The sequence below is a fragment of the Girardinichthys multiradiatus genome, chromosome 3, assembly GCF_021462225.1.
Source record: "Girardinichthys multiradiatus isolate DD_20200921_A chromosome 3, DD_fGirMul_XY1, whole genome shotgun sequence".
NCBI classification, from domain to species: domain Eukaryota; kingdom Metazoa; phylum Chordata; class Actinopteri; order Cyprinodontiformes; family Goodeidae; genus Girardinichthys; species Girardinichthys multiradiatus.
Genome location: NC_061796.1, coordinates 29047300 through 29067709, shown reverse-complemented (window position 1 = coordinate 29067709; position 20410 = coordinate 29047300). Strand labels below are relative to the sequence as shown.

Sequence of the window (20410 nt, the reverse complement as noted above, 5' to 3'; positions counted from 1 at the left end):
GATACCGGTGTCCCTCCGCTCTCTGTAGGCCCCTCCCCCTCCTGTAACCAAAGCGGTCGCTGGCTTGCCTGTGACGTAACTCCAAGGGACCGTCAATAAATATGTTCACGGTGCAACCACGAAAAATCTGCCATTAAACCATCTCTTATTGACAGTTACACAGGGCTGGTCCAGAGTTGTTTGGGGCCTCAGGCAGAATTTAATTTGGGGTCCCTGTTCCTGTTAAGAACATCACCACCACTAACAGAGTTTCGGTTAATTGATTGTTACTTAGTGGGATGTGTTTGCGAACTGAGCTCAAACACTGAGAAATTATTTAACTCGTAGCATTAGATTGTAACCATGTTAACAAAATAATCGAACAGTGAAGATTATTATTTGGACTTTCACAAAGTAAAAAAAGCTAGTTCCTTTAAATCTTAAATAAGAATTTTATGTTATGATTTGGGGTTGTTTGGTCTTTGGTTTCTGGGTTTTTGTTGGTCTTATTCACCGTTCAAGTTTTGAATCATGTTTTTGTTTATTTTCCTGGTCATGCATTAGGTTGTCGTCTTGTTCATGTTTTGTCAACTTTGGTTTTTGGATCTGATTATGCTTTTGCTTCATGTTTTTCTAGTTTCTGTTAGTTTGTGTTCAAGAGTCTCTGTTTTGCTCCAGCCACGTTTTGTTCTGTTAATTCGGATCACCTGCACCTAATCACAAATCTTCTTGTTTCACCTGGTTACACTCCATAAATACACACCTGTTCTGTCATTTATGCCAGAAACATTTCTCAAACCAAGTCTTGTTTTTTGATCATGCCATGCCTGTCTCGCCTGCCCGTTTGTTGTTTTGTTCCTGCCTCCTGATGTGAGTGAGTTTTTGTTATTAAACCTTTTTTACTTACCGACATGCCGCCTTCTAGTCTCCATTCTAGAGTCCTATATCTCGCAAGCCCTAACATTTTAGACAACATAAAATCTTTAAATTTTTCTTAGCTCTAACTGTCAAATCAAATTAGTCTATTGCCTAAAAGTTTATTCATTTCAGGAACTAAATTTAAAAGTGCAACTCTTATGTAGAGTTATTATACACCCGTTATACACCATAAGTGTTTATCTGTAAATGTCGTTGATTATGGCTTCCAGCAATTGAAAAGCCAAAGTTCATCTTGTTTGGAAAATTATAGTGTTACATGAGACCAATAAAGAATATTCTAAATACAGAAATATAAGTACGTCCATATATTGTACAGTAAATGCACTTCATAATTGGTGGGGGCTCTTTTTGAATGAATTACTGCCTCAGTGCGACCTTCTCACTGCACAAAGCAGCCTTCAGCTCGTCTGGATTGTTGGGTCTGGTGTTTCTTGTCCTTCCTTTGACAGCTCAGGCCAGTCAAGCACAGCAACACCATAGTCATTAAAGCAGGTATTGGAACTTCTGGCAGTGTGGGAAGGTGCCAATTTGTACTGGAATATAAAATCAGCATCTCCATTAAACTTGTCAGCAGAGGGAAGCATGAGGTGTGTTAAAATTCCCTAGACTATGGCTACACTGACTTTGAACTTGAAAACAACATGGATGACCAACACCAGCAGATAATATGGTTCCCTAGATCATCACTGACAGTGGAAACTTCAAACTCGACCTCAACCAATTTGGATTTCGTGCTTCTCCTTTCTTCCTCCAGACTCTGGGACCTTGATTTCCAAATGAAATACAAAATGTACTTTTATCTGAATGCAGTAGTTTAGGCCACTAAGCAATAGTCCAGTCCTTCTTTTCCTTTCCCTAGGTAAGATACGTTTAGCATCTCTGGTCCAAGAAGGACCCATGTGCTAGATACATGAGTGTGTGGTGGCTTACGTAGCACTGACTGCAACTGCAGTACACGCTTTGTGTACCAAACTCTTGAATACCCTTTGCTTTACAGTCCTTTTGAGGGGTTTTCCTTCCACTCAATTTTCCATAATAAAATTTATTTTTATTCATTTTATATAATGTTCTATTTTTTCAAAATCATCATCAAATTAAACAGAAATTAATGCTTAAAACATAACATATTAAACCCAAGTTTCATTTTTGGAGTAATTTTAAACATTTAAATTGTATTCTAATTTATTGAGATGCACATGTACTTTCACTTCTATATTTTCTTTAAAGAATTTTAAGTTCGTTCAGTCGTCTCATAGTTTAGCGGCTATTTGCGTGGATTGAACTTCTAAGACGGTCCCTGGGCGACACGGTGCGCGAAGCTGCCTATTGTTCTCGCTCCGAGCCCTGGCCTTGGTGCTGAAACGCCGCTTCAGCGCGCCGCCGACGACGATCACGCAGTCACGACTGCTTCACAGCAGTTCACGCCCGAGCCCCGAAATCACGCTCACACCCTCTCAGAGCGAAGAGTGTGACAGAGGGTAGAGAGATAGCTCCGGGACGGAGTTGGCCTACTTTACGCGCTGCACTTTGGAATAAAAGGCAGAGCTATACCGGTGCTATATGTACAGCAAGGTCTGCCATTCTGCCATTCTGGAATTGAAACTTTATAATTAAAACTATGTTCTGCAAGATTCAGAGCAACACTAAAAAATTGTGTAAAAACAGTCTCCTAGGTTTAATCAGAGACAATTAACTACTACGGAAATCTCATATTAACCAAATACAGAAACTTGCAACATCTAGTACTCAAAAAGGGTGAATATGTTGTGGATTTTATACACTACTGGTCAAAGGTTTTAGATACCCTTTCTCACTTAATGGGTCTCTTTATTTGACTATTTACATTGTAGATTCTCACCAGAGGCAAAAAAAATTGTGAATGAACACACATTCAATTATTTGGTAAACAAAAAGTGTGACATAACCAAAGATTTGTATATTTTAAATTCTTTAAAACAGCCACCCTTTGCTTTGATTGTTGCTTTGCTCTCTTAGCATTCTCTCCCTGAGCTTCATGAGGCGGTCACCTGAAAGGGTTTTCCAAAGAGTCTTGAAAGAACTTGCCAGAGGTTCATTGATAGATGGCCAAAGGTTAATATTTCAGTCATCACAGCAATGGGCGACTTTAAGGAATCTAAAATTAAAACGGTATTTAAAGCTCTTTTACAATTTTTATTTTATCATTTTTATTTGCTACATAATTCCATATATGTTCATTCACAGTTATTACTGTCGGAAGTTTACATATAATTTGATTCAATTCAGTTCAATTCATTTCAGTTTTATTTATATAGCACCAATTGCCAAAACATCGTCTAAAGGAACTTTACAAAGTCGATTCAATCGACTTCAATTATATACATTCCAGTTAATCCTACCTACCACACAGTGCAGTCAGATTCAGTCTATTATTCAAATACTAAGATAACTATGACTGTAAACAATTTGGGAAAGCAAAAAGGATTATGCCATAGATGTGTAAGCTTCTGATAGGGTCATTTACAACATTTGTGCTGAATAGAGGCACACATGTAGATGTATTTTAAAGCAACGCCTCAAACACACTGCTTCTTTATGTGACATCATGGGAAAGTTTTCAACAGGAACCTCCACAAGTATGGTTCATACTTTTATCCAGATTCCTGAAGGTTTTACATTTATCTGTTAACAAAATGTATAATTTTCATGGTCCTTGGACCTTGGTTTTGTGTTCTGATTATTTTGAGTCTTGGATCTTTTGGCATTCCAGGAATTTAAAAATACTCTGTTCTTTAAATATTTCCATGTATTAAGATTCTCATGTGGGTTGGAGTCTTTAATAAGTTCCTTCAGGTTTTCTATTTATTTTTTCTAGATCCCTGTGTAATTATTTCAGTATTCATTTGTCCTTTCCCTCAGCTCCTCATATCAGGACTCTGTTGCAGCAGATTCAGTTGACGTGACTCATTTTGTTTACATGCCACTAATCACCGTCCTGAGCAGTTCTAACCTTTCAGTTTCACTTCAGTTCTCATCAGATCCTTGTGATTATTGGTCGTCCATTTTGGCAGTCTTTCCGTTGATGCACTTGTTCCCGCTTGCTCTGCTAGTTCCGGTCCAAAACTTATTTTATGTTCCTCTCGTTTTGTAAGTCATTCTTCAATAAATGTTTAATTCAACATGCAGTGAAGACCTCCACTGCGTTTGGGTCCAACTTGAATAACACATCATGACACCACGAGAAAGGTTCTGTGTCCCATAGATGAACATGTTTTGATAGAAAATGTGTGTATCAACCCTATAACAAAAGAGAAATGCATTGTGAAGATTCTGGCTAAGCTGTTCAGGGAGTGTCATTATCTACAGTAAAACAAATCTTGTACTAAGATGGTATGAAAGGCCACTCACACCATGAGGAAAAAAATGATATATATATATACTGAAGCAGCATCTCAAGCCATTAACCATGAAGCTAAAGCTTGGGCACAAATAGGTCCACAGAAAAGACATTGACCACAAACCTACTACCAAACTAGTTACAGAATGTCTTAAGGACAATGTTTTGGAGTGGCCTTTACAAAACTCTGAGCTGAAAAAACAATAAAGAAAAAAATTACACTTGGACCTTAAGTCATGCTAAACAAAGGACGTACACCTTTATGCATTCTGGGGTTGAAACATATAAAAGATCTGTTTTCTACTAGATTTATAAAACATCTCAATGTCACCTAAAGTAAAAAAACAAAAACAAAAAAAGCCCAGAAACTAAAAAAACAAGATGGCAGCATAAGCAAACCATACCAATTAAAATTGTACCAAATTCATGACCAATAAACAGTTTAGCACAACAATTACATGCATTGCTCACAAGTAATTAAAATTCTAATTTGATTTCATCCATTTTTGTTTATTTAAGTCTTTAAATTGCCTGATAATGGTAAAATTTTAACCGTTTTCCACTTATTTCAGTTTCTTGAAATTTGCTGCCCTGATCTAGAAGAACCCAGTGTTTTCAGAAAACAAACCAACAGCTCATCCAGTTTTCCTAGCTTTGATGTGTGTGCAAATTTCAGAGAGACAGAGAGAGACAGAGAGAAACAGAGAAAGAGAGAGACAGAGAGAGAGAGAGAGAGAGACAGAGAGAGAGAGAGAGAGAGAGAGAGAGAGAGACAGCGAGAGAGAGAGGCTTGTGAAAGGGTTCACTAGGTTCATGTTAATGTATTGCTAAAGGTCACCATCTGGCAGCCTCGCCTCCTTTCCTCTGTGAGCCTGCTTCCTCCAACATATAGCCCTAACACTACACATGCAACCTTTTATGTATAAATCACATCACAAGGGGCTTCCCGTGAACCCAGCAGGGCAGTGATGCAACGCCCGCTGAGCCCAGAGGACCGGAGTGGCTTGCAATGGCAGCAGGCTGCACGCAACCAAACCTGTTAAGCCCCCTTGCATGATGAGAAACGTGAAACGACAACTCACGCAAGTCTGTGACACGAAGAGAGGAGGAGAAAACTAAAAGAGTCTTTTTCTTTAGCCAACATTAAAGCTGTAGGAAACTGACAGTTTAACAGTTCTTGGTAAATGCATTTACTGTACAACTGGTGTGCATGATAACAAAAAAGATAAAAATACCACAGGAAATTTATTTTAAAAGTCTTAAAGAGAAGACATTTGTATTTTAGCTTTTTTCAAACTTGAATGCATCAGATTATCAAATGCGGTTTAAAGATAGAGAAGGATAACCTGATTAAATATAAAAAGCAGTTAATTATTATTTAATTAGAGGATAAAAAGGTATCCAAACCTAGTATAAATCATGAATTATCCATGACTAACCAGATTCGTTTTTAGACAGCTGAGATTAACTTCACAATCCACGCCCACACTCAGGGCTCATCCGACCAATAAAATCAAGAAATACCTTGAAAAGAACCTGTCTGACAGCATGAAGTAGGCTAAGGGATCTCGTGAAGCAACACACGATCCAAAGAAATGTAAGAACAGATGAGAAACAAATTCATTAACATCCAACAGTCTGGAAAGGGTTACAAAGCCATTTCCAAAGCATTGGCTCTCCAATCAACAGTGAGAAATGTAGAGATAAACACAGAAGAGCTATAAACATTCCCAGGAGATGCTGGCCTTTCAAAATAACTCCAAAAGTGCTTCAATAACTTATTAAGGAGGTCATAAATGAACCCTGAAGGAAATCTCAACACTGCAGGTATCACTGGCAGTTGTAAAGGTCTGTGTTCATAATTTAACAATAAGAGGGAGACTAGATAAAAATGATATCCATGGGAGAGTTTCAAGCTGAAAACCACTGCTGACCAAAAAGAAAACTGAGGCCTGTCTCACATTTGCCATAAAAACATCACGATGATCCCTAAAACGTTTGGGAAAATATTCTGTTGCCCGATGAAAAAAAAAAAAATGCAACTGTTTGGAAAGTGAGCATTGGGTGAACACTAACAGCATTTCACAAAAAGAACATTATAGTCAAACATGGTGGCGGTAGTGTGATGAAATAGGGCTAGTTTTCTGCTTCAGAACCACGACAACTTGCAGTAACTGATGAATGATGCTGAAGGACCTTAGGCTCAGCCACACTTAGGTTATGCAACAGGGCAACAATCCCAACAATGTGAAGGTTTTGGAGTGGCCTATTCAAAGTCCGGACTTATATTTGACATGCTATGGCATTACTTTGAATATGTTGTTCATGCACAAAAACTCTCCAAAGTTCCTGAAATAAAATAATTCTGCAAAGAAAAGACTCAACACTTTGATGCTGCTTTCAATGCTTGAAAAACATGGGCCAGGTTCTTTGTCAAACCATTTATAACAACAGCTTTTACTCCAATAAAAAGCCTTTATTTGGATTTCCCTTTGTCGTCTCTGCCAAATAACTGTCATGTCTTCGGCTATCCTCAGGACATGTAAAAGTAAAAAAGAAAAAGGAAAGTTGTCTGTTTATTTGATAATACATTTTTGCACATTCAGTAGTTGTAATAGAATGTCTTTGGAAGATAAACAGCCAGTCCGTTGGCCAATCAGAGTAATTTACAGACTCAATGGTGCCACCGTTTGGACAAACATGGTAACCCTCCTTCACAGCACAGGAATAATTGCTACACAAACCACTTTATTTCTTTGTTAAATCTGTTTTATTTAAAATGAAACTTTGACATATACATTGTTTTATGATTTTGTATGATAAAAAAGGTCTGTATATCAATAAAAACATCCTCAAAAACTCTGATGTAAGCAGGAAAAAAAAAAAATCCTACAGCTCCTTAAGACAGAAAATAAATTACACTTTCTTCAGATCAAGATAAATAACTATTCTTTTTTTGTGTGTATACATATATAAAATGTAATTTATACTACAAGGGATAAAAGGCGAGAACAACACATTGAAAGCCACATCCGTAAACACAAAGACACACACGCACCAACAGCCATCATTCGGGTGCACCATTGCGTTGCTGATTTGTTTGTTAGATATGGGTATATGCAGAGAACAACAGCACACCTGATAACTAACATTAAAGGGTAAATGTTTTAAAGACAATTACAGACATTAAAACATATCCGACAAATATACAGATTCCTCATGTTTGACGGGGTGTGAGTACGTTTAAAGGTATGAGAACGAGGGTCAAACAGTTCTCACAAACTTATATGTACAGAATTTGCATCTTTGAAGAATCTGTAAGCTGAAGGTCAAAGCATAAAAACGGCATTTGATCTGCATCATAGTGAAAGTAACTAGAAGACTGTTGCATGAAAGAAAGCAGCTTTTCCAGCGTCACTGAGATTCTGACTTCATCTGTTCTCACAGGACAGACTCAACATCCTCTCCAAAGAAGGTTATGAGATGCAGATGTTTACAGTGAGATCTCAGCACCGCTGTCATGATTGAAGTTGTACATGTAGCTGGTCTTACTATACTGCGCCTTGCAAAACTAAGAAAACTGCTTAAGGTTTGTCACATTTTGTCACAGTACAACCAAATTCAATGCATTTTATTGGTATTTTATTTTAACTAATTATATGTGCTCTCTTTCAGACTCTAACCTTGAAAACTGGCTCAGAGTTTATCTGTTCTTTCTTTCTAGGTGAAACGACTAAAGGATTAACATTTACTTTTCCTTCCCATAGAAAGGACTTCTGGATCAGTGCTTCTTTGTTCTCTTTGTGTCTCTGCTCTGTTCTCTCAAACCCCCAGTCGGTCGTGGCAGATGGCCGCTCACACTTAGCCTGGTTCTGCTGGAGGTTTCTTCCTGTTAAAAGGGAGTTTTTCCTCTCCACTGTCGCTACATGCATGCTCAGTATGAGGGATTGCTGCAAAGTCAACGCTAGTGACTGTCCACTGTCTCTACATGCTCATCCAGGAGGAGGGAATGCTGCAAGTCACTGACTGGATGCAATCTGCTGGGTTTCCTTAGATAGAAAAACGTTTTATCCAATTTGAATAAATAACTAACTCTGACTGCACTGTTCAATGGTTAGGATTAATTGGAGTGTATGTACCTGACTGTTGTGAAGTGCCTTGAGACAACATGTGTTGTGAATTGGCGCTATATAAATAAAACTGAATTGAATTGAATTGAATAGACCATCATATAGTGGTACATAATTGTGACGTCTAAGGAAAATGATACATAGCTTTCACAGTTATTTACAAAAACATCTGAAAAGTGTGGGACACCTGCAAACCTACCAAGACATGGCCGTCCACCTTAACTAAGAGATCACAAGAGAATTCAGATGTGAGGAACGTCCCTTGACTTTTATACCTTCGCCTGAAGCACTCAGCATTTACTGTCACTGCAGGTCAAATCTGCCTGTATGCAACAACTGACTGTAGGAGATGAATTTATAGAGGACATGTATCCCTAATGAACAACTTTACCTACAAGTTATTAGAACAAATTGTATTATTTTCTTTTTGCAATAAATATCCCCGCTGTGTTTATATTCAGTGGTGGATATGCCTGTAAAAATAAACATGCTATTAAACTCTATTTTGTAACTGTTTTTTGTTTGGTGAGCGCCACTCACGCAGTGTGTAGAAAGCTGCAAAAATGAAGCTGTGGATGACCAGCTGACGGTGTGCACACATGTGCTTCTGCTGATGGACACTGTTTGCAAAGATAAGCAGCAGTGGGTGTAATCAGATGTAAATAAGAGAATCTGCTAAGAGGCCCATGGTAACCCTGGAGGAGCTGCAGCAATCCACAGCTCAGATGGGAGAATCTGTTGACGGGACAAATATTAGTCATCCATGTAGGGGAAAGAACAAACGTGTGAAAGACGGTGTTATGGTCAGTTGAGACCAAAACTGAACTTTTTAGCCTCCATACAAAAGACAGTATGGAGGAAAACCAACATTGCACCTCTTCTAAACAGCTCACCCTCACTGTGAAACATGGTGGTGGAACGATCAAGCTGTGGTCGTACATTTCTTCAGCAAAAATATGGAAGCTGATCAGAAGTTCTATTTCTCAATTATGTCCTACTTGGTCTAGCACATAAAATCCCAATAAAATACATTAACATTTCTGGTTGTAATGCAAAAAATGAGTACAGAGGGTATGAAGTTGTTTGCATGGCCCTGTGTAGTACATAAATCTAAAACGTGATTATTTTATGCTGTCAGAAAGTGTTGTGCACAATCTAAAGCTGATCTTACTTTATTTAAAGAAAATAAAAACAACTAAAACACAGAAATCAGTCTGTATGGAGTCTTTCTTGTTAAAGGACACACCCTGCCCAGATGTTTAAAGAAATTACTTCATCTTTTTAGCGCATTGAATTTTTAAAAGACTGATATCATCAGTAAGAACAAGAAGTCCTGAAGCTAATGTAGCTGAGCACTAGATTCATGGTAGGAAATATAGAATGAAAAAAAAAAATGGAATAAGTCAGTGTTAGTTGAGTCTTTTCACCAGACTTGATAAGAACAATTTAAGTTCTTGACAGATCTAAAAATAAAAAAGAATGAATGAACTGTAACTCTGGTGACCTATCCAGGGTGTACCCCGCCTCTCGCCCATAGACTGCTGGAGATAGGCACCAGCTCCCCCACGACCCACTATGGAAGAAGAGGTAGAAAATGACTGACTGACTGAACTGTAACTCTCAGTCCTCATATATAGGTGGCGCCAGTGGCTGCTTTTGAAAGTCCCGGACACAGGAAAAACTAACAATTTAAACAAATATGTTGAGGGGAAAGGCTCTTTTTGGATCTCAGTGTATGTAAAATTATTGTGATTAAATATTTTTCCATCTTTTTAGACATCTTTAGAGGAAGAACTCAGATATTAAGCAGGTAAAACAAAGTGTCACTGTAAAGGGAAAGAAAACAGACTGGTTCTGTCATAATATTTGTATGAATTATCTTTCCTATTTAGAAAGACTCCCATCCTTCTTCCCATCCCCTTATATTTGGTCACTTACTGCCATGTTTACCCCACCCTTTGGTTCAAACTGTCCAAGTACTGAATAAGAGGACACCGAGGAAGTACTTTTTTGGCAAACGGGATAACACAGGTACAACATGTCAAGAAAAATCCTTCTAGCTTCACACGAAGCAGTCTTGTAGCTCTGTGGGGTAGGACAGTGTGGGGATCTATTATAGTAGATCTTCTGCATTTAGAATATTTTGAACAGTAAATATGATAATATCTTTTTTCATCTACTGTCTCATGAATGAGGAAGAATTTAAAAAAGGCAAAATTAGCTCTTGAAGCATCTATGTCCACAGTAAGACCGTTCCACTACAGCCCAACGGCCACAGAAATGAAATTACAGCAAGCACCACTGATGTATCAGTTACTGCACATAAAACTCAAGATAGCTCAGTGGATGGTGGATACAGTTTGTCAGATATGACTGAGTACTAGTAGAAGGAATCATCTGTTTTCACAGTGTTTTACCTGAAAAAGTCAGGAGAAAATAGCTAAATGTTATCTGAATGCCACATCAACTCTGGGCTGTCCATTTCTGCAGACTAATACTTCAGGGTTGATTGGTCGTTTTGACCTTTCCCCCCTTCCTGTGACCCTGCTGCTCAGTGCCTCTTGGCACGCAGGGCGCTCTGTGTGCAGGAGGCGCAGCAGGCCATCTTGTAGTAGGAGTAGACGCACATTCTGGCCTGCACCACCATCAGGCAATTATCACGCCTATCCCGACAGTTTTTATCTGCAAGCAGAGAAATGGAGGGACTGGTTGGTGTGGATAAAGACCCAAAAATGCATAACTGCATGAGACACCCTCACTTACCTGTAACCTGTGGGCCACAGGGTATGGTGTTGCAGATCTGTTCGTGTCCAGGTTTGGTGCTGGGATCGCACGCTAGGCTGTGCTTTTTGTCTGGCGTTAGACATCGGATCTCTCTCACCTGTAAGCCCTTTCCACACGAACGCGAACACTGAGAACAAAAAGCACACACACCAAGAAAAAATGATGAAGCTTCACATTCCATTAAAAACACAGACCTTAATGTTTTCATCTTTAGACCAACACAAAGCAGCACATAACCAGGAATAACCTGAATCCAGTGGAGAATCTGGGGCAAGATATGAAAATTGATGTTTAGAATGCTCTCTATCCAATGTGACTGAGCTAGAGCTATTTCGCAAAGATGTGCAAAGTTGGTAGAGAAAAACTGCCTAACACTAGCAGCTCTAACTGCAGCAAAAGGTGTTTCTACATTTATTTACATCCCCCTCAACCATAATGAGCTAACCTGTGTTGGTCTTGTACCTGCAGAGTGACAAAACATGAAAATGGTGGAAATAGGAAATAATTAAAGTTTGGGGAAATGACCAGGTGTAAACCATTCCCAGTCCCATCTCTTGCCAGAGTATAGAAGAAGTATTTATATTCGGCCATTTTAACCAAAACATCAAAAACTAATTTGTTATAGTGAGTTAGGGTCTCATCTTTACTATTAGGTGATGCCTGCATTAGCAACAAAAAACCCAAATAAAACAAAAATATCTATAAATAAATATTAAAAAAACACTTTTTGTCCTTCGCCATCGTCTCTTACCGCGCTCCATTCTGTTGTGAACCACTGTGGCCGACACTCTCCCATGCTGCACTCCTGGACAACTGCAGGCTTCTCCAGATGTGCACACTCAGTAGATGGCACGACAGTAAAGTTACTGCCCAACTTCTGAACACAAATGATTTCTCGTCGCTGGCTTCCATCCCCACATTGGACATTACACTGAAAAAATATTGCACATTAGTTAAATATTCAGCACTGGCTAGGAAAAAGTGTGTGTGTGTGTGTGTGTGTGTGTGTGCGAGAGAGGGAAACAAATAAGTGATTAGGGTCAAACCTATTTTCCCCCAAAAGCTGGGGAGCATACAATGTTAACAAAATGACAATGCAAACAATTTTTAAATAATTTAAGACATTCATATGAACCAGTACAAAGACTAAATATCAGCTGTAGCTTTTAGAGTAATGGCATCTTTCTTGCTGGTGGCCTTTCGTCCCATGTTGGTACAGGACTCAGTTCAATGTGAATAAGGATACTTTATCTCCAGCTTTGGTCAGCATCTTCACAAGGTCTTATTTTGTTCTGGGGTAGAGACCTACATTTGGCTACAAAGCACGGTCATCTCTTGGACACAGAACCTGTCTCTGTCCTCAACACTATGAAGGCTGGACATTTCTTTGCAGGTAATTGTTTGAACAGATGAACCAACCTGGAAATTGTACTAAAGTTTAAACTGGCTTTTGAAGGTCAAGTGTTTTTCCTGAATTCTTTTGTTTTTTCTATTATGCCACACAGGAAAGCAGTGTGCTTGTGGTGTGTTTCCAAATAGAAATGTTAGAATATGTACACTTCTGAATTTAAATAAAAGTTATGAAAGAAATCTTCGACATTTTGCAAATAAAAATAAGCTGGATAATGCTATGTGCCTTTTTATAAAAATGTTGTTTCTACTGTATCATGTTTGCTGTATTTCTGTCCACACCTTAGTGATTTCAGCACATGCATTATTATTTTCATTTTACGTACAAATTAGGTTAGAGAGCATTAAAAATATGTTAAATGATAAAACATTTGAGACCAACAAGATGGTCCATCCATCCTACCTCTGTCCAGGGGCTGCTGTACCACATTGTCACTGGCACACAAAGGCCCCTGTTGCAGGCTTTCATCTCTGACGGTTTTTCAGCAACACAATCTCCTCCGCCTCCTCCCTCTGTCACCCCTCCTCGGGTGAGACAGACGACTTCTCTCCTCTGCACCCCAGGGCCGCACTGCGCTGAACACTGAGGCCACAGATTGGGAGATCATGATGAGGGTTACAGTCGAACGCATGTGTGTTCCTTTGCTTCTCTGGATCTGTGTGCTACTCACAGTGTTGGGCCACTCGGTGAAGTACCAGTTGGTCACGCAGGGGCCCATGTTGCACTCCTCACTTCCATCTGGCCGGAGCCGAGAGTTGCACTCGTTATCGTTCACAACGCTGCCCTGATCGCTGACGCAGCGCACACCCCGTGTCCTTCTCCCCACTCCACAGTCGACTGAGCACTGTGGCAAAGGGAAAGTAGGAAAAGACGAAATCAGACCTACTTGAGCAGTTCAAATGAGTCATGATGATGCAGTTCAGCTTTATTCTAAGCTAGTGAGAGCTTGTCGTGATAGATAATGAAAATACATCGACAGAGTGAAATGAAAACTACATTTTCTGTGCTGGAGCTTTTTGTGGAGATGCTTTTGTTTCTGTTGACCCACCGTGCTCCAGTTGGTGCTGACCTCCCAGTGGGAGCAGAGGCGGAGCTGGCAGACCTGCGTTGAGTCTGGTGGGGTGAGGTGGGCACAGCGCTGAGGGTGGACCATAGTGGAGCGAGACCCAAAGCTCTGCCTGCACTGTAGCTGCCTCTGCTGCACACCCGGCCCACAGGACACGCTGCACTCCGACCATGCACTGGCCTCCCAGCTAACAAACACACAACACACACAAGAAGCATCTTACCATTGCACATTTTTTCACTTTGTATTAATAACACTTGTTATTGTTTTTACATTTCAGTGCACATAACTCATATGAAGATTACTTTAAAAGCATTCAGATGAACCTTTCAACATTTTGTTATGTTACAGCCACAAATTGTAAACAGGGCTTCTTGTGGCTTTTTTTCAACAATAGCTTCTTCTTTGCCGCTCTTCCAGAAAGGCCAGATTTGTGAAGTGCATGACTAACCTCCTTCTGCTTCTCTGATTGCTGCCTTGCCTAAGCCTGTAAGGTCAGGTGGGATATATACAACGTATCCCTGCCCTGCCTGGCGTGTCCCCCAGGTCTTCATAATGCTGTTTGTTCCCTAATGTCATCTAGCAAACCTCTGAGGCCTTTGCAGAAAAGCTGGATTTATACATAGGTTAAATTACACAAAGATGGACTCTTTATACTAATTAGGTTAGGACAGTTGGTAACACTTGATTTTATTTAGGGGTATCAGAGTAATTGCGGCTGAATACAAATGCTTGCCACAAAGTTTATTTTTATATCTGTATTTCCTTCAAATTCACAGTTGCACTATTTTGTGTTAGTTTATATAACATGACAATAAATACATTGAAGTTTGGGACTATAACATAATAAATGGTAAAAAAAAAAAAAGTGCGAATACTTTTGCAAGACAGTAAATAGAGAACAATTTAACTCTAAATAATAAATAAAGTGGGTAAAAATCTTAATTTTGCTCACAAAGGTGGGCAGGGTTGTGTATTACAAGACTCCTCCTCTGCAGCAGGTTTGGCAGCGGAGTCACAGTTCCCCTCTGGTACCTCTTCCTCTGTGTGTCGGTTCACACATAAAACCACTCTTTGCTGAGAACCTACACAGAAACAAAGGGATGCAAAGAATGAATCAGTATTTATTTGTATTGTCCTCGCATTTGTATACAACAACCTGAGGAGGGAGACATTGCATAATCTAAATAGTTAGGCTGATGTATACAAACTGAATGAGAATATCTACCTCTGCCACAAGTCACAGAGCACTGGGTGAGGCCACCTCTCCTCCACACAAACGGGAGCTGGGTGTCTGGTGGCAGGTCAGTGCGAGGGGGGATCCGAGCGTTTCTATTGGGCGCGGATACTCGGGGTCGTGTCCTGTCAAGTGGCCAACGATCAAAGGATGGGGGGTGGAAGGCAGCCGACGAGGTTGAGGATGAGGAGAAGGAGGGGAGAGAAGGGTCTGAAACAGAAGGAGGATCTTCTACTGACACTGTGAGGGGACCTGGGAGACAAGAAAAACAAAAATTAATTAGGAATGGCAGGAAAGATGGAGGAGAAGCTAAAAACACATGGTTAGAGGGAAACAAACATGAGAGATAAAGTGTGTGAGGAAAAAAGCTAAAAAATGCTGAAATATGTGGAATAGCAGGAAGGCAGCGTGAGTCAGAGGGTAATGATATCACGATGAGGTCAGAGTCTCATGACAGCAGACATGTTGAGCTGATAGCCTTGCATCTGGGTCATGGGCAAACAGATACATGCAAACAGGCTGAAACAAGATTTCCTCCTACATGACTCAGCCACGCCTGTCCTAATCTAAAGAGGCGTCAATCAGGACTTGCAGTGGAGCTGCCTTAAGTAATTTGGAAAAAATGAATCCCTGTGATGTTCTGTTGGATTTAAAGTTCGATTTAATCATTGAGATTAGATCAGATAAGTAAAGTTAGTCTTACTGCGAAGGGGAGCCCTCGCTGGCTCCCGCTGCCTCTGTCTCTCCCTGGGTGACTCTCTGGGCCTCTCGCTCTCCACCAGCCTCTCCTTCTCTCCATCTTTGTCCTCCACCGGGATGTAAAACTCATAGTCGATGCCCGGGTTCTCCTTGTGGAAAATGATCTGGAGATGAAAACAAACAGGATAACACAGAAATGGGCTTGTCAGACATCAGAAATGCTGCCTTTCTCGGGATTTCACCGTGATGCTACAAACCCCTTCAGCCCAACTTCAAGAGTTCTTCTAATCACAGGTTTAATCAGCAGAAACTTTAAAGCTGCTGCATTTTCATCTGACATATTTTGCAACTGACTTTGATCTGAATAAACAAAGCTATTGGAATGAAATGAGCCCTGGTGTTTAATGAAATCTCTGGGTGAGGCTGCTCATATGAAGCCCTGGGCAGTTTGATGTGGTTTAGGCTAAGCTGGAATGTAGCTGTCTTTATGCTGTTGTAATACGAAAACTTGGCTGTCTGGACCCACAGCAGATGAGCATCGCACGGTCTGTTTAAGGCTACAACCCATAAACTGTAGCCCTTTGTTAGCCCTGCCTCTTCCTTATCAATTCATCTACCTCTACAATTATTGTTAGTGAGCAAAATCCAGCATAAACAGCAAGCCTGGTCAAATATCCCTCCGTAACGGTTCTGTGTACTAATCAAGATTTCCTCTCTGAATCTATCCCAAAATCAGCTCCACCTTGGTACATCCAAAAACCTTAATCCTCGCTGTATCTGAATTAATCTGCATCTGTTCACCTTGTTCTCCTACTACTAAAGTTTTTTCTTTTCTCCACGACACTAATGTCCTCAAATGTTTTATTTAAAATGCTTTCAGTCTAATTGTACCCCTATCATAGCAATGGCCTGGCCTGTGTTTATTTACATGGTTGAAATAAATGCCTTCCTGTGCTTCAGTACTTACATAAAGCTGCAGCTGTGTTGTGGTGGGTCCTGGCGCCCTCAGGGACTCTCCTTTCACTTCCTCCCCCTCCGCTTGTGCTCTGGGTCGGGTGTAGGTGAAAGTAGTCCCCCCTGCCTGGTATTCTCCTGGAGGGTCCACGGCCCAGCGCCCATTCACCACAGATGCCCCAGTGCCGCTCCTCATCGCTGGAGGAAACAAAGGTGGAGATGTGTTGATAGATTCAGGACATAATTTACGTTTAGCATTTAAAGCCTGGTTAAGTCTGGCCAAGTCTTAGAAGGCTCTTCCTGTGTTTAAACACACTCCCAGACAGACAAACAGGAGGCTGCAGAGGCAGACATGCACACACGTCACTGATTCCTTACAACTCCAGCAATATAAGCTGTATTTGGCGTAACTCTGCAAGACCAGCTGAAGCCAGCACACACACGATCACAGGCCAAATCTGCTCTTCGCTCGCCAACACTTCACTTTTAACTAGATCTGGAGCCAACACAAGGCATTTAGTGTCAAAATGCACGAGTGTGAGTGTGTGTAGGAATTCATTTGTCCGATCTCACCCAGGTAGTTGGGACTTGCTCGTCTCTCCGTGATGTTGATAAATGTGGCTCCTGGTGGGATGTCCAGGATTTTGTGGTAGCCAAGGGGAACGGTGACATTTTGGAAGCTTCCAGTCACCTTTTGGCAGGAGCTGTCCCGTCCGCCGCATACTCCACACTTGTCAACCATGGCGCTGGAGCCCAGCACGCCGTCGCAACCCTCAGTCTGGTGGGAGAAAGTGAGAATAAATAGTTTGAGACAAGTGACAGTAAAGAGAATGTTTTGTTAACAGTTCACATCCAATTTCAGTGTATATTTCATTCTTTCTTGTGTAAATTGGTAACTAATGCTTGCATGATTCCTGCCAGAAGCAGTGAAGTGGAGTGAGGGTGTAATCGGAGCATAAATGAGAGAGAAGATACAAAGAAAAGAGGCCCCCAAAGAGGGCTCTCTGAATCTGAATGGTAGGCTTAAATCAGCATCCAGATGTGAGACATATTAGGAGAGCCAGGTTTTGGTTTACTTCAAGCACAGCGAGACAGTTGGGTCTCAAGTTCAGACACCTGAAAAACAATGTTCCACATACAAAGACCTGAATTAACTCACCAGACACTGTCCCTCTACACAGACATCATTGGCACTGGTGTTGAAGCAGGGCGTCCCGTCTCTGACGCGCTCCGCCTGCCGGACGTAGAACCGGTAGCCGACGGGTCTGCAGGTCAGCTCGCACTGCTTGTCGACACCAACTGCAACACACAAGCAGAGAGCTTTAGGATTACACCAGCACATTTATAGTGTAAAAATATTCACACTGCGAGAACGTTTTCACATCGTGTTAACGTTATAACCAAAAACTTTATTGTAAAAATCTAAAAATGTGGTGTGCATTGAGTCATCAGGTAAAACTGGGTTATGCATTTGTATTGAGCCCCCTTTACCCTGATACCATTAAATAAAATCCAGTGCAACCAACTGCTATTTTGGCCGATATGCAAGATGTCACCCATGAATCTTAACAGACCAATGGTTTCAGGGTGACAAAATGTGGAGACGTTCAAGGGATATTAATGTGGAAAACTCTAGCGGGTCCATGAATGCCTTTAAATGTAAAGGCAGGAAAGTGAGATAGGACCGTATGACCTTCACTCTGTCAGAAAACGAGATAGTGATCAGTGACTCTCCACGCTGTGTAATCCACTTGCTGCTGCAGCTTCCCAGAAGAAACATAAATATTCACAGGAGAGTTGTAAACATAAATGTGGATTTATGAGTGTAGCTCAAACCAGAGCGGGTGCAAAGAAAGAGAGGAGAGGGAGCAGAGCTTCAAGGTTAGAGAGGAAATAAAAGCCCTTCAGTTGACTGAATATGGAGAATCTCACAGGGGAAGAAGCAATGCAAGCTAATAACGTGGTGGTATTTTTTACACTGTGACGGATCTGGCTCCAGGTTCTCTAATGCATTTAGCACAAACAGATGTGATGAATGCCGCACGTCTTGTCCAAGTTTTTGTAGACAATGTGGGACTATGCCTTTAAGAAGGACACTAAAGATCATACTTGTAAGGGCAGCAAGTGGCTCCAATGATAGCCATTTTCTTTAAGGAAGGATATCAGGGAGTGTAATGGGTGGTTAAGTCCTCATGAGGAGAGAGCAGATGTGTGTGTGGACATAGCCGTGATTATGTTGAAAGAAATACTGCTGCAGACGCAAACTTGCAGCATGAGTCACGAGTCATAGATTAAGTTGAGGTGAGAGGAAGGAGGGACTGTGCTTCTGAGAGTGACCTCTGACTGTTTTGTGGTATATTTCTTATGAACAATGACATAAATGCAAACACTATACAAATGTGAGTAGCTTAAAGCTTTGCCAAGCGTATTCAAAGCAACTAGCCATCTCTGGAAACCTCTGGAAATCTCTGTTTTTTTAAAGAAGAACAACTTTTACCCCAGAGACATAATTGTTTCTGTAATAATTTTGTGATTTCTTGTGATGTTTTATTATTTCATTTTTTTCCACGTGTCCTGTTGTGGCATTTCAGACCTACCATTCAGAGCAGATGGATGCCTACATGTGCCAGGGCAGTTTTGCTCTACAAAAATTATATCTCAAGACTGTATCCTAATTGCGTGATTGACTTTATTAAATCCAGATTCGATTCAAGTTAAAAATAGGCAGGCCACATTTAACATGTGTTTATATGACCCTTAACCATTTGTATGTGTGGGTGTGTGCGTGTGTAGAAATAAGGGTGTTTGCGTTGAGTGGGTGTATGAGCAAATTGTCACCTGGATGGGCACAGTTATAACTGTGGCGAGAACAATAGAAGGCCCGCAAGCACTTAAGAGCAGCAAAGGACAGGTGGACCCGTCTCTGGAGGGCTGCAGCAGTCCCAGGCAGCCAGAAACAAGGCATCATCCAGGGACAGCCATACACCCCACACAGAAGTAGGTTGTCAGCAAGGCACATTTTTAAATAAATTATATTTAAAATCTTTTTTATTATTTCAGTTCTTAAGTATTGTTTTTTTTCTCAATACTTGGAGCTGCAAGAAGGGTGTGCCAACTATTTGCTTCCAAATCCGCTTTTGTGATGTCACCAAGAAGGTAAAGTGAAGGGCAGACTGGGACTGTGTACTCTAGGCATGTTGATAGGTTTTTACATACTTTTAGCCAAAAGTCACACTTTTGTAATTTCTTTAACATTTAGAAGGTTTCCCCATTAAAACAGATTGTCTGCCACCTTGAAAAGCCATCAGCCACAAGTAGGTCAAAGTTTCTATCATCTTTAAAGTCAGAAGTTCAAAAGAGATAGCTAGGAGCAAAGAGTAAAGGGCACATTCCCGACCTTTGCTTTTACCTTGTGAGGCTGAAGAACCTCCAGATGTTTCCACACAAACTTCCAACTTCTAGGTGTAATACAAGTGTGATACCACAGTTGTGCCTAAGTGACTGAAATCCTGGTTTTCATAAAACTTTACTGCTTTAGTTTTTATGGTAACAATTTGCATTGAGTCTAGGTTGCCTTGGACAGTGATCAGATTAGTTACTATTAATCCCAAAGTAAATTTAAAACTTAATTTGAAGTGTTTAAGTACTGCCACTAGATGACATGCTGAGATCATTTAGATGAGCTAAGAGGAAAGTTTTGACCAGGTCAGTGCTGATATCACTCTGACATTCTGATTGAGTTAGGAGAGCAGAATGGAAAATGCTAGAAATGATATTGCTGCTGGTAGAATTGCACAAAAATAAACCTTTTCTATAACAAAACACTTTAAGCAGA

The 20410-nt window shown here is 40.6% G+C and overlaps 1 protein-coding gene across 1 annotated transcript in view; it reads right to left on the bottom strand.

Annotated features, from left to right (window-relative positions):
* Positions 1 to 8392: 8392 nt before the first annotated feature.
* adamtsl4 (ADAMTS-like 4) overlaps positions 8393 to 20410 on the bottom strand; it is a 51213-nt gene continuing 39195 nt past the window's right edge. The window contains exons 6-17 of the mRNA XM_047361486.1: positions 17735 to 17874; positions 17149 to 17353; positions 16589 to 16773; positions 15626 to 15785; positions 14914 to 15174; positions 14641 to 14770; positions 13668 to 13872; positions 13290 to 13463; positions 13022 to 13201; positions 11960 to 12139; positions 11188 to 11335; positions 8393 to 11106 (exon numbers count right to left, since the gene is read on the bottom strand). Of these exons, the coding sequence (XP_047217442.1) occupies positions 10976 to 11106; positions 11188 to 11335; positions 11960 to 12139; positions 13022 to 13201; positions 13290 to 13463; positions 13668 to 13872; positions 14641 to 14770; positions 14914 to 15174; positions 15626 to 15785; positions 16589 to 16773; positions 17149 to 17353; positions 17735 to 17874 (2099 nt within the window). The 3' untranslated portion in view covers positions 8393 to 10975. The remainder of the gene's footprint in view (positions 11107 to 11187; positions 11336 to 11959; positions 12140 to 13021; positions 13202 to 13289; positions 13464 to 13667; positions 13873 to 14640; positions 14771 to 14913; positions 15175 to 15625; positions 15786 to 16588; positions 16774 to 17148; positions 17354 to 17734; positions 17875 to 20410) is intronic.